This window comes from Petaurus breviceps, unplaced genomic scaffold (genome assembly GCF_028583685.1).
Source record: "Petaurus breviceps papuanus isolate PSGF00001 unplaced genomic scaffold, PetGlider_PUasm1.0 76, whole genome shotgun sequence".
Lineage (NCBI taxonomy): Eukaryota > Metazoa > Chordata > Mammalia > Diprotodontia > Petauridae > Petaurus > Petaurus breviceps.
In genome coordinates, this window is record NW_027186473.1 from 43,487,024 (window position 1) to 43,500,339 (window position 13,316).

A 13,316-nucleotide genomic window follows, 5' to 3' on the forward strand; every position below is an offset into this window, starting at 1 on the left:
GCTAAGCGCTGCAAATACAAAAAGGGGCAAAAAGTCTTTGCTCTCAAGGAGTTCGCAGTTTAATGGAGGAGACAACAAACAAACAGATATGTCCAAACAAGCTTTTTCTAGGGTAAATAGGAAATAATCAGCAGAGAGAAGGCGCTAGCATCCCGAGGGCTTGGGAGCCATTTCTTGTGGAATTTAGTAATCAGCACTTGTAGGAAGGCAGGGGAGGCAGTAGGTGGAGAGGAGAAGGGAGAACGTTGCAGGCATGGGGGTTAGGCCAGAGCTGAGAGATGGGGTGTCTTGTTTGGGGAACAGTCAGAAGGCCAGTGACAATGGGTGGAAAAGTGGAGACGAGGAAGGAATACTGGAAATATAGGAATACTGGAAAGGTGGGTGTGGGTGTGTGTGCGCACATGTGGTCTAGGGCATGAAGGGCTTTGAACAGAGCCACCAGTCTGAGAAGGGGAGTGATAGGTCGTACCTGTGCTTTCAGAAAATCACTCTGGTGGCTGATGGAGGATGGACTGTAGTGGGGAGGGACTTGGGGCAGGCAGACCCACCAGCTGCTCTGCCAATAGCCCAGGCGTGGGGTGATGAGGCCCTGCATCAGGGTGACTGCAGTACCAGAGGAGAGAAGGGCTCGTATTTGAGGAGTGTTGCAAGGATGAAGTCGACAAGCCTTTGCCACAGCTTGCAGGATGGCCGGGAATGGGGACAACGAGGTGGCAGATAGTAAGGACCCGCTAAAGAAAGACTTGAATTTAGTGGGAGTGGCAGCAAAAAGCAAAGAAGACTTAAACTCTGCCCATGAAATGCTTCCAGCACCTCCTTGCATTCCTGTACCCCATTCCTAAAGGTGTGGGCAGGGGGTGTCCCTGCCGCACGCGCCCACACTTGCCTCTGGGGGGAACAGCTCCCAGAAAGCTCGGATTGGCCGAGGCGTCCGGCTGGCAGCGGTCTCAACGGTGCTATTTCCAAGGAGACCGCCAGAGCGTCCCCAAGATGGGACGCTAGTCAGGAGCCAGACTCCGCCTCCTTCCTCCAAGGCGATAGGGCAGGCCCTCGACCAATAAGGGAAGAGAAGGCGGGCAGGGCGGCGGCGGGCGGGCTCCAGGACCGACTTCCGGGTCACCGGGCGTTGGGGTGAGAAGGCTAAGAGCAGCGTCGTTTCCGTCCGTAGCTGGCTGAAGGCAGCGGCAGCAGGAGCGGCGGCAGCAGCAGCGGATACGGGAGGGGGGTCACGAGTCACTCTGAGCTCCCACTCGTTCTTCCGAGAATGTGAGGAGGCTGCACTTGTCTCTCCCGCGCCCTCAGCCCCTTTGTCCTCAGGCGGCCTGACTCGCTCGGGTCTCGCGGGTTTCGGGGAGAAGGGGCGCGAGACTCGGATTTCTCATCTCTCTCGGGAGGGAAAAAGGGGCGCGGGGGACGGAGCCGGAGTACGCATGCGCTAGCTTTGGAGGCGAGCGGGGCCCCACCCCCAACAGTCCCCTGCCTGGGGGTAGTCCGCCTCGCTAGTCACCCCTATCCTTAGTTTCCCCATTTGTAAATGAGAGTTTCTGGACAAATGACCGTGAAGGACCCTTCCGGCTAAATCTTTGCTTCTCAGCCTGAAGGGCTGTGGCCGGTCACCAGGGGAAACCCGCGGTGGTGAGGGGACTCAGAGTCAGGACACGGGTTCAAATCCTGCCTTTGCTACTGTGGAATCCTGGATAAGTCACCTCTCAGCCTCATTTTTCTGTAAGGTTAAGAGTTGGATGCATATAATATCTTCGATTGCTTGGGGGTTCGGATTATAAAAGCTTTTGGCTTCTGTGTCTTGGCAGCAGCTATAACTTCAGTAGTGGTTCTCTGCTCCAGTCGCCTTCATTTTACTGAAGAGGAAACTGAGGGCCAGAGTGGCGAAGTGATAGCCCAGATTATAATAAACTGAAAATGATATTATACTTTCGTGTATACAAAATGCTTTTCCAAAACCGTGTGAAGTGGGTTATGGCATGGAGTAACCAAAACCAGGATTCAAACCAGCCCTCAATTGCAGTATGTTTCTTTTATTAATTGCACCAGAAGCACCCTTTCAGCCTGCTTTTGGTACTCCTGGATTAGAAGTCAAGGGTATAGTGATTGTTCATTGACTTTCAGGATTGAATTTAATGATTTTTTGCTAGTGCACCAGGGAGCTCAGTCAGTATGAAACATTTGAGGGCAGAAATGAGACACTTGTTGGATTTATTTTACTATATATGGTATTGGTATCCCTCAAAATACTATAGTAAGCGTTACTTTTTCAGAGTCAGGCTAATTCTTGTGAAAGAGCCCTAGACTGAGCCAGAAGTCACTTGGGGTAACATTTATTTAGGTTGTGCCCCTAACAAGCCCTGCCTCATCTCTCTGTGCCTTCTTACCTTATTTTCTTTTCTTACCTATAAAATGGGATATTTGTTTCCTTACCTGCAAAACGGGATATTTGTATTTACCTCCCAGTATTGTGAAAATTGAGGTTTTGTAAAATGTTGTATAAAATATAAAGTCCTAGTAAACATTTGTTAGTGTCCAAGTTGTTCACTTTTAGATAGAAAGTCTGGACTTAAAAAGGATCCCATGTATGTTGAACATGTGTACTTCAGCTAAACAATCCATTCACAGCTCCAAAAACACAGGTTTTTGGTTTGGGTTTTTGCTTAGTCAAATTAATTCACTATAGGTGGATGTTAGGTTTTAGGAAAACTAGGGAAATTATCTTGCTCTATGAAAACCACTGTACTAGTGAAAAGAATAGTGATAGGGATTATACCTATTGTTTCTCTAGTAGAGGGAACCTTCCTAGTGAGGAAACTCATCTTCCATTGCAGGTTCATACCTCTTCAACTCAGTTTTAATATTAGTAAATATATTGGTATCACTTATTGCTAGAACAAGGATTTAGAACCCAGGATTGAGTTGTAGAATTATTAACTCACTAGTGGAGAATACAGCTCATAGAAGCTGGTTTAATTTTTTTTTTTTTTGCTTTTTGGCAGCGGGAAGGCAGGGCAATTGGGGTTGTGACTTGCTCAGCTACTAAGTGTTAAGTGTCTGAGGTCTGATTTGAACTGTGGTCCTGACTCCAGGGGCAGTGCTCTATTCACTGCATTACCTAGCCACCCATGTTTCTTTTTAATTTATTTCACTAATGAGATCTACTTTTTAATATTCAACCTTTTAGTTTATTTTCTTGAATGGTTAACTAGAGAAACAGCCACCAACTAAGCATATAGTTGCAGAAGCAAATAATTTTGAATACAATTTAGAATTTGGTTACCCAATTAAAGTATAATTTTTATAGTCATAAAACTTTATTTCAGATTATCATATGTTTTGTAATTTTCCTTTTACCAGAAAATGTTTATTTCCATGTGGCAGTACCTATATCGACATTTTTTTCGATTTTGGATGAAGTGGATTTTTCGAGTATTCACCAGAAAATGTGAACTGCAGCGAATCTGTGATGGTTTTATAGGTGGAGAAAGAACATACAAGATAGGTAATAAATTTTTAAAGTAAAAACTCTGTAACAAATCTGTTTAATATTTGTAGTAGATTCACTTGGCAGTTGTTTAAGTGTCTTGAATTTCTTACTTGTTTCCTAGGTTATAGGCACAAACAAAATTCTATTTATTTTCATAATTTTCTACCCTACTCCCCTTCACTGGATGGAAAAATGCCTAGATCCAACTTTACCTCTACATAAGCACCCTTTAGTCTTTGAGTTTGTTACACTGTAATCAGTAGTATAGTCAATTATAATTTAAATTTGCTTAAACAACTTTTCCTCCGTAATCAGTTCCACAGTGCTTGAAGACTGCTTTAAATAAGATTGCAGATGTGTGATAGAAACTGGAGATAATTTGTATGTGATTGAAAAGTTGTATTTATGTTTAGTTTTATTTTCCTTATTAAGTGTGAAAGGTAGGAAAATATCTTTTGCCCAAGATAAGAACGGCCAGCTGCAGCCCCAGTTTATTACTCTTCTTATCCCCACTGTGGTGAATGTGAGGAGATTGTGAACTCAGCCCACTGCTACTACTGGGGACCCAGAAAAGATAAGGATGGAGTGGGAATCAGAGGTAGAGGACTATACTGATGACTTTTCTCTTGAACTAGGGGTAATCAGCAGGCTTCTCATTTTTATTTAATCCTTTGCTTTCCTTGTAAATGTCTTCCTCTTAAGATACCTCTAATAGCATTGCTAACGGGGAGAAATAGAGTATCTGTTAGGAGAAATCTATAGAAGAAAACATGTTTTTAAATTTTCTTCTAAATAGGGAAAGAAAAGACTGCATTGGTGACAGTGTTCTTTACATTTAACTTTGCTTGTCAAGGGGGGGGCGGAGAACGCCAAGAATTTTTAAAATGACACCCTTTTTCACGTCTAATGATGTTGTATTCATTTAGTCAAAAGACTTGATCAGATAATGTGAAGAAGCTTTACTTGTGTAACTTATGTTATTTTATGTACTTTTATTAACTTATTCCCTAAAATCCAGCATCAACTCAGTGGAATATATCATGTAGAAAAGAGGATATCCTCACTACATTTCTAAGGTTGGCCTAGTTCTTGGGCTTTCGTCTAGACTAGAGTAGGTCTAGATGGATTTGCTTTGATTTGGAGGCATTGGTGATGTGGACAGTTCTTCATAATTTCAAAGAGTTTATATAATCCAGTGACCCCTTTGTTTGTACAGACTTGTTTTAATTCAGGACCCTGGCATCCATCATCTGTGGTCTGCTATAGAAATAACTTGAAACAAACCACGTTTTTTCCCCTCAGTTTTTAGAATCAGTAATCACCCAGATTCTCTGTGCTGGGCAAGGACTGTGTTTTTTTTGAAGCTACAGCATGGTGATCTCGCTATGTTCTTATCCAGTGAAGCCTCACATCAGAGAGGCTTTTTTACTCTTGTTTTCAGTTAGATTACTTAGTTCTTACAATGGTACTTTTAGAGGTTATCCTATCAAAAAATGTGGGGTTTTTTTTTGACACATTGAATTTATTATGTAACTGCTAAAATACTTTGGTACAGGATTTGACATTTTAACTATAATAATAATGTTTATGGCTATAAATTTGCTAATTAGATATAGCATTTAGGTCATATAATTTTTTTTTTCATTTCAGAAAACGCTTTGACCCTCTCAAAGAATAAGGTAGGATCATGCCAAATTAGACTTCTGACATTGTACATCAACTTGGATATATAGTGCCTTTAAAAATTCTAACAAATTGCTTAATTTTAGAATTTGATATTTTTTGTTGTCATCAGACTACTGATGTTAAGTCAGATTCCTTCCTTTTTTCATTTGTTTTATATCTTTTTAAAAGTCTTCATGAATAAGTAAAACATTAAAAATAGAATTAATTGTTCTATTCTGAAGATTCTTTTTGGCTTGATAGTGGTAGAAACTAGCTTTTGAAAATACAGAACTCTGGGAGGAAGAATTCCCATAGATTCCCATGGCCTCACAGAATGTTAGAGCTGGAAGGAACTGTGGAGATCATTTAGGACCAGGACCCACCATTCATCTTTTTTAAATGATTGAGGACACCGAAACCCAGAGAGATGAAGAAATTGGCCCAAGTTTACACAGCTAGTCAAGGATAGCACTAGAATTCAGACCCATGTGTTTTGGGTCCCAAATCTAGGTCTCATTCTTTGATAGCACATCTCCTCAAGATTCTGTACCTCAGGGTAGATGGCTAGCTTTGTCAGAGATAGGAGAGACTCAGCCAGTTACAGAGGTCCCTAGTCTTTTAACTTGAAGAATATCATACCTGCTCTCTACATTGATTTCCTGTAGGGCTCTAGTTCTCAAATTTTTTTTTTAAATACGGATTGCTTTGGTGGAATAAAAAGCCGTAGATTATCGTATTTACTATTTCTTATTACTACTAAAAACATTAGCAGAATTAATGAAGAAGAGCATTATTTTTTGGTGAGTTGTCAGTTCTGTAGAATAGAAGAAAAATACTTATATCAGAAAAAAATTGCAAACATTGCCATGATATAAAGGAAGCTAACTCAGTTGAATGACTTGATCCCAGTAAGCTAAGTAACCTGTGGCCCCACAGGACCACTCTTTGGGAGCTGTTGTTACCTGAGTTAGGAATAAGTACCTGCTGACTTCCCCTGGACCATTTGTAGCACTAGTACCCTACCACTCTGTCAAGGAGCTCACCTAAAATCCCCAGACACACCCCGAAAACAAAATCACTTCAGACCCTCTGGGAGTTGGCAGTAGGAGAAGGAAAGGAATAGCATGCACATGAAACTTAGTTCTTTTACTGGATTGGAAGGCACTGTTTTTTTTTTTGAAAATTCACCAAAACAAAAAGTTCTGGAACCAGCTGTTTGATTTTGACATCTTATAAACTAAATGCCATGTTTATTGATGGACTCTTTGTAATTAAATTTGACTACAGCAAAATAATTGAGGTCTCAGTTGTTTGTTAACATGTAGCAGAAGCATTGTAGCATATTGGATGGGGGTCTCTGATCTTGAAGCCAGGAAGATCTGAGTTCATGTTTTGCCTCTGAGACAGCCTCTAGGACCATGGACTCTTCACTTAATGTCCAAGTGAGCCAGGCAACTCTCTAAAGTTTTAAAAAACAGAAGAGTTCCTGAGAGGCATAAATGCATGGAGTTTCCCCACATTGATTGGATGACATCACAGACCAAAACCTGCCTCCTCCACCTAAAGAAAAACAAAAGCAGTGCTTAATTTGTGTGACTTAAGAAAACAAAACAAAGTATTATCCTTCCAGATCAGTAACTACATCTGTGGTTCTTACTCTCCAGAAGCTTTTGATCTAGGAAGACAGAACTAACATGCAAACCTTTTTACCAGAAAGCAGTTAGATATCAGACAGTGTTACTTGCTATGTACACCAAGAGTTCAGAGAAAGCAGATTGTGGTCCAGAGTGGTTGGAGGAGATTAAAGAAAAGTAATTGAATACATGCAGTTTTACTAGTATCTAGACTTCCTTGTATTTCTTCAATGCCTTAAGTGTTGCAAGGAGTTTCTTCACAACAACCCTGGTAGGAAGATGCTAGAGGTGGGATTATGCCCATTTTATCACTGAGGAAACTGAGGCCCAGGCAAGTTAAGATCCTAGCCCATAGTCCTTCAACCATTTTGTGTCATGCAGCATTCAAATCCAGTGCTCAAGTGCTTGTACCACCTTGGCCTGCCAACTTCTGGCTATGTTGACTTGAAGAGTAATTTGAAGATCTGATGAGGGATGAGGAGTCTGTGACTTCAAGGCCACATGAGGCTGCAGGTTCTCCACCCCTGGTCTGGACTTTATGAGGCAATTAACAAATCAAACAATTATGTACTTGATAGGTGCCAGGCACTGTACTGAGCCTATGCTAAACTTTTGAGTGCATGGAAAAAATCTTTTGTTTATAAATTTTAATAATTTGTGACATATACCTCATTTTATTCTTATTCACCTTGAACAGTGAAATCCAATTCAAATTTTATAATTGAAAATTTGTGAGAATGCTAATGACTTTGCTATATACCTTTGCTCTGTGAAAAAAGGGTTTGCTCTGTAAGTGGACAGTACAATAACATTTAAAATATTTAAGAACAGTTTTCAATTCATTTTTTTAAAATTTAATTTTAGTTTGCAACATTCACTTCCATAAGCTTTTGAATTTTCAGTTTTCTTGCCCTCTCTCTTCTCCTGCTTCCCCAGGGTGGCATGCAGTCTACTATAGGCTCTACATATACATTCATATTAAACGTTTTCACATTAGTCATGTTGTAAAGAAGTATTAGAACCAATGGGAGGAACTACAAGAAAGAAGAAACAAAACAACAAAAGAAAAAAAGAGATCAAATAATATGCTTCCATCTGCATTCAGATTTCATAGTTCTTTCTCTGGATGTGGACAACATTTTCCATCATGAGCCTTTTGGAGTTGTCTTAGATCTTTGCATTGCTGAGAAGAGGAGCCAGGTCTATGAAAGTCAGTCATCACACACTGCGGCTGTTAATGTGTATAAATGTTCTCTTGGTTCTGCTCACTTCACTCAGTATCAGTTCATTTAAGTCTTTCCAGGTTTTTCTGAAGTCTGCCTGTTCATCAGTTCTTCTAGCACAGTAGTATTCCATTACATTCATACACCATAACTTGCTCAGCTATTCCCCAATTGATGGGCATCCCCTCACTTTCCAATTCTTGGCCACCGCAAAAAGAGCTGTTATAAATTTTTTTGTATATGTGGGTCTGTTTCCCTTTTTTATGATCTCTTTGGGATACAGCCCTAGAAGTGGTATTGCAGGGTCAAAGGGTATGTACATTTTTATAGTCCTTTGGGCATAGTTCCAAATTGTTCTTTAGAATGGTTGGATCAATTCACAACTCCACCAACAATGCATTAGTGTTCCAATTTTCCCACATCTTCTCCAACATTTATCATTTTCCTGTTTTGTTATGTTAGTCTCATAGGTGTGATGTAGTTCAATTCATTTTAAAATTGCTCATTTACATATAATTAGCAAAGTTATATGTAAAGACAATATAATTGAAGATGATTATAGATTTTTTGTGCATGGGTTGTGTCTTTAAAGAACTTTTAGATGAAAGCTTGCCATAGGACTGTGTGTACTTGAAAACAGGTATATAAGAACAATAACAATGCCATAATCGGGCCAGACTCTAGGTCCTTCTAACTAGTATCTTCATATCCAGTGGTGTCGACTTCATAGATACTCGTTTTGAGGAGTTAATGGGATAATGTATATGAGACACTTTGTAAACCTTAAAGTGCTATTATAAATGTCAGCTGTGGTCCATGATTGTCTTTAGTGAGTGATTTATGAATTTAGTTTACTAATTTAGTTTAAGCCTTTCCTGAACATGTGTTATTTTTATCTTCATCTACCTCCCACATGGGAAGTAATATATATTATAAATTTGCCACCTGTTGGGTAAAGCAGTACATTTATTTGTTATTAAATACTAATAGAAACTTTAGTGATGTCCTTTACTTCTGCAGTTCTAGGATTTTATAAATAAATCCTTCTCAATCCTTTTTTTTGTGTTTAGGCTTTATGATTTTATGACTTTTGATCATGAATTCTTTTAGTCTTCATATTTTGTGAAGGAAATTATTTTTTAATCTCAAATTTACATATTGCCTACTAGTCAGACTCTTGTTTTTCTTTGTTATTATACATCACTTTCCCTTTAAGCAACTTATGCTAATAAATGGTGGATGATTTTATGGAGGGAGATAACAGTGATAACTGGGAAATCAGGCGAGGCTTAGGACAGTTAACACTTTTTGGAGGAACATAAGTACTGTGAGATTTGGAGCAGACAAGGCAAGGTGTTCTAGTATTTGGTGACAGCTTGGACAGAAAACAGGCAAAGAGATTTTCATGCTGCAGTGTGACTCACAAGGATTAAAGTTTTTCTGACTTGGGTTTTATCTCCACAGGTATTGAATCTATCAGATACTGAGTAATAAACTTAAATGATACTACCTTCAGAATTGAATTTAAAGTGGAGTTAGTGACATTTTAAGTTTAAGAATTATCTTTCTCTCTAAACATGTTCTTCCTGTGACTTTCCTTTTTCTTTATTCTCCTAGTCATCTAGGTTTGTCACCTCATATGCACCTCATGCCTCTGAGATGTCCCTGTCTCAGATGTCTATAGATAAAAAGATAATATATTACGTATTATATTATTATATATTGTATATATCTGTCACTCTAGCTATTCATATTTGTCCTGTTTTCTCCACTCACATGGCTATGATAATCAGGCCCTTATCATTTCTTACCTGGACTATTGTAACAACCACTTAATTCCCTATTTCCATTCTCTCAATTATCTTACATTTACATATTTGTGTACTTATATAAGCTTGAGATCAGGAATTATTTTGGTTTTTTTGTCTTTGTATTACCAGGGGCTGGCACATTGTTTTGCACATAATAGATCTTTAATGTTCAATAAGTGTTGAATTGAACTGAATTAATTTAATGTCTCAAACCCTCTTGTTCTTATATTTTAGCTTATAGTTTTTAACTCTAAGTTTTGCCTTCTTATCATCTCTTTAAAATATTAATAGGTTTTACAGAATGCCACATTTGTCAATCACAGTGAAGTAGAAGAATGTATAGAAGATATAATGAAGGAAAAGAATATTAACCCAAAAAAGGACAGAAGGTATGGAAGCTGCTTGATTAATATCTTTTGTGTTTCTATTTAATTGTTCCTGGGCCATTAGTATCCTGTGAATTATAGATGTAAAATTGTAGAGCTGGGATTAGCAATCATCTAATCTAGACTTCTCATTTACCAGGCAAGGAAACTGAGGCATTGAGAATTTAAGAGATTTGCCCAAGGCCACAATTATTTAGTGGTAGAAGCAGAACTATTAGTCAGTTCTGGTTTCTCATCCAGTGTTCTCTCAGTCTATCCCAAGAGTTCCTTAGGGTGGACTATTAATTATTTTACCAAAGTAGATTTGTCAAGAAAAATGTTGAAATCCAAGTGATAATAGGCAAAAGTCATTTGTGGAATTAAAGGATGTAAAGTGTTTTTTGCTTATTTCCCTTAGATTTAGCACTTTGCCATTAATCTTCTGCAAGGTACTGTGCTTGCTAATATGGAGGATGGGAAGAGGTAGCAACTGTTTTTCTCACTGCCATGGTGGACCAGTTTGGCAGTCTGGTGACGCCTATGGACATGGTATTTTTTGCTTTCTGGAGGGGGGAAGGCAGGGCAGGTGTGGTTAAGTAACTTGCCCAAGGTCACACAGCTAGTACGTGTTAAGTGTCTGAGGCCAAATTTGAACTCAGGTCCTCCTGACTCCAGGGTGGATGCTCTATTCACTGTGCCACCTAGCCACTCCTGGACATGATATTTTTAAATGTATAAAATAAAATACTTAAAGGAAACCATTATGAAATACACTTATCAAAATGCATTTTAAAAAGTTCATGTGCGGTGGCTAGGTAGTGCAGTGGATAGAGCACCGGCCCTGGAGTCAGAAGGACCTGGGATCAAATCCGGCCTCAGATACAACACAAAAACTAGCCGTGTGACCTTGGGCAAGTCACTTAACCCCAGTTGCCCTCCAAAAAGTGCAAAAAAAAAGTTCATGTACCTCTGGTTATGAACACTAAAATTTTTTGGCAAGCCTTGGAAAACAATGTCCTTTATTCAAAGTAAATGGCTGTCTGTGTAGGCCTGCCATTTAATGGCAGAATAAGTAACCATAAGCTTTCTTTTTTGGAGGGCAGTTGGGATTAAGTGACTTGCCCAAGGTCACACGGCTAGTTTTTGTGTTAAGTGTCTGAGGCCGAATTTGAACTCAGGTCCTCCTGACTCCAGGGCCGGTGCTTTATTCATTGTGGCCACTTAGCCTCCCTACCATAGACTTTTGACTCGAGTAACAACGTGGTCAGGAAAGTCAAATAATATTGTCTCTGCCCTCCAAGTTGCTTCTAATCTAATAGTAGATGAATTAAGTACATAACCACAATAAAATAAAATGTAAAGTCTGTGTCATGAATGGTTTAAGTAAAGTGCTCTTGGGAATTCGGAGGAGGGAGACATTGCTTCATTGTTAGGTGGTCTGCCGTGCTCTATAAAGGATGTGGCATTTGAACTGGCCTTGAAGGAGCGATAGGATTTCAGTAGGTGGAAGTGGGGCTGTGGAGTAGTTCTTGTTTGCAGGCAGTTTGTAAAATAATCAGATTGGACTTCAGAGGAGGGGCACCTGGGGCCTCAAGGCCACATATGGCCTTCTAGGTTCTTGGGTGTGGCCTTTTGATTGAGTCCAAGTTTTACAGAACAAATCCTTTTATTAAGGGGATTTGTTTGGATTCAGTTAGAGGGCTACACTTGAGGACCTGGAGAGCCACATGTGGCCTCAAGGCCGAAGGTTTCCCACCCCTGGGCTAGATCACCCCTAAAGTCCCTTTCATCTTAAAATTTTTTGAAAGGAGTGGGTGGGAAATTTCAAGGTATATTTGGGGAATATCAAAGACCAGTTTGGATGGACCATAGCCTCATAGAGTGGCAGATAAAACTAGAAATGTTGAATGCTTTAAATATCAGTTCAAGGAATAAGTTTGGACTTTTTGTTAGGCTCTAGAGAGCTTTTATCATGGGATCATGTTGAAGGTAAATAAATGAAGCTCTGCTGGTATATCCAGTAGTACTGAATTTCATGATATACCAAGTATTATAACAAGACAAGCGTATAATCTGCTTTCCTTTTACTATAAAAGAATTTTTTCCTTTGCTCAGAAGGATGCTTTACTCTCTGCTTGTTGGTTAACTTTCTTAGCAGGAGTGAGGTTTAAAGCAGCTTCAGTGTTTGACTTAAATAACTGCAACCTTAGCCAGACTGCTCTGCTTGCTGGTGTTTTTCACCTTTTCTCCTCCCTTCTCTGTTCCTTTGCACAGGCTGTCCCTCATTTTTCAGAGGCTCTCCTTTTTTATCTTGATATTTAAAATTCCCCAAATATTCTTCAAAACTTAGCTCAGGTTGGGTAAAAAAGCAATTAGGTTTCTTTTGTCAAAGACTGTGCTTTTAAATCTTGCCTCATACCCCCCATTCTCTTTGGCTTTTTCCATTGATATCCACCCATTTTCATTTTGCATGCACAGGTGGTTCAAGTGTATAATAAAATTCAGTTTGGTGTGAGAAAATCTTGATTTCAAACTATAAAGTGTGAGTAATATCACAAATACAGTCCACATTCCTCAGTTTGGTGTGGGTTTAAAAGCACTAAATATTTCCTTCCAAGTGCTCCTTATCATCACTTTCCTTTTGGGCCCCTCCTGGGAGTTCACTTCTTCTGGCTAGTCAGTCCCCTTTTGTTCTCTTGGAAAACCGAGTTCTTGTTTTGACCCTGAAATGATTTGTTTTGAAACAGGGCTGATTTAGAACTGTTTCCTCTCCCAGGCTGAATGATGTTCCCTTGATTTAGGAAGTCTTGCCATTCCTCCTTTGTCTAGAGTCTTTCTTCAACCTTTTAACTTCAGCTTTCTAGACTCTACTTGTGCTTCTCAAACTGTGGATCACAAGTAGAAAAAGTTCAAGAAGTCCTACTCTAACATACTCAGTCTGTCACTGATCATCTTGTCTTCGTCTTTTTCATTGATCTGCTGTTCTCATGATCTCTTTTACTCTACTCTTTTTAATTTTGTTTTTCTTGTCTTCTTGCATGCTTTTTACAAGTCTCTCCCTATTATTTACTTTCCGCAACTTATCTATCATTTTCCTTAAAATAGTTCCATCTAGTGTTTCATGC

At 39.4% G+C, this 13,316-nt stretch overlaps 1 protein-coding gene across 3 annotated transcripts in view; it reads left to right on the forward strand.

The window, feature by feature from the left end:
- Window positions 1–1,072: 1,072 nt before the first annotated feature.
- ELMOD2 (ELMO domain containing 2) overlaps window positions 1,073–13,316 on the forward strand; it is a 34,050-nt gene continuing 21,806 nt past the window's right edge. The window contains exons 1-4 of one of the 3 annotated variants that reach the window (XM_069105414.1): window positions 1,073–1,266; window positions 3,364–3,508; window positions 5,144–5,172; window positions 10,118–10,215. In XM_069105414.1, coding sequence (XP_068961515.1) covers window positions 3,367–3,508; window positions 5,144–5,172; window positions 10,118–10,215 — 269 coding nt within the window. In that variant the 5' untranslated portion in view covers window positions 1,073–1,266; window positions 3,364–3,366. The other 2 variants (XM_069105416.1, XM_069105415.1) reach the window with 2 other exon arrangements.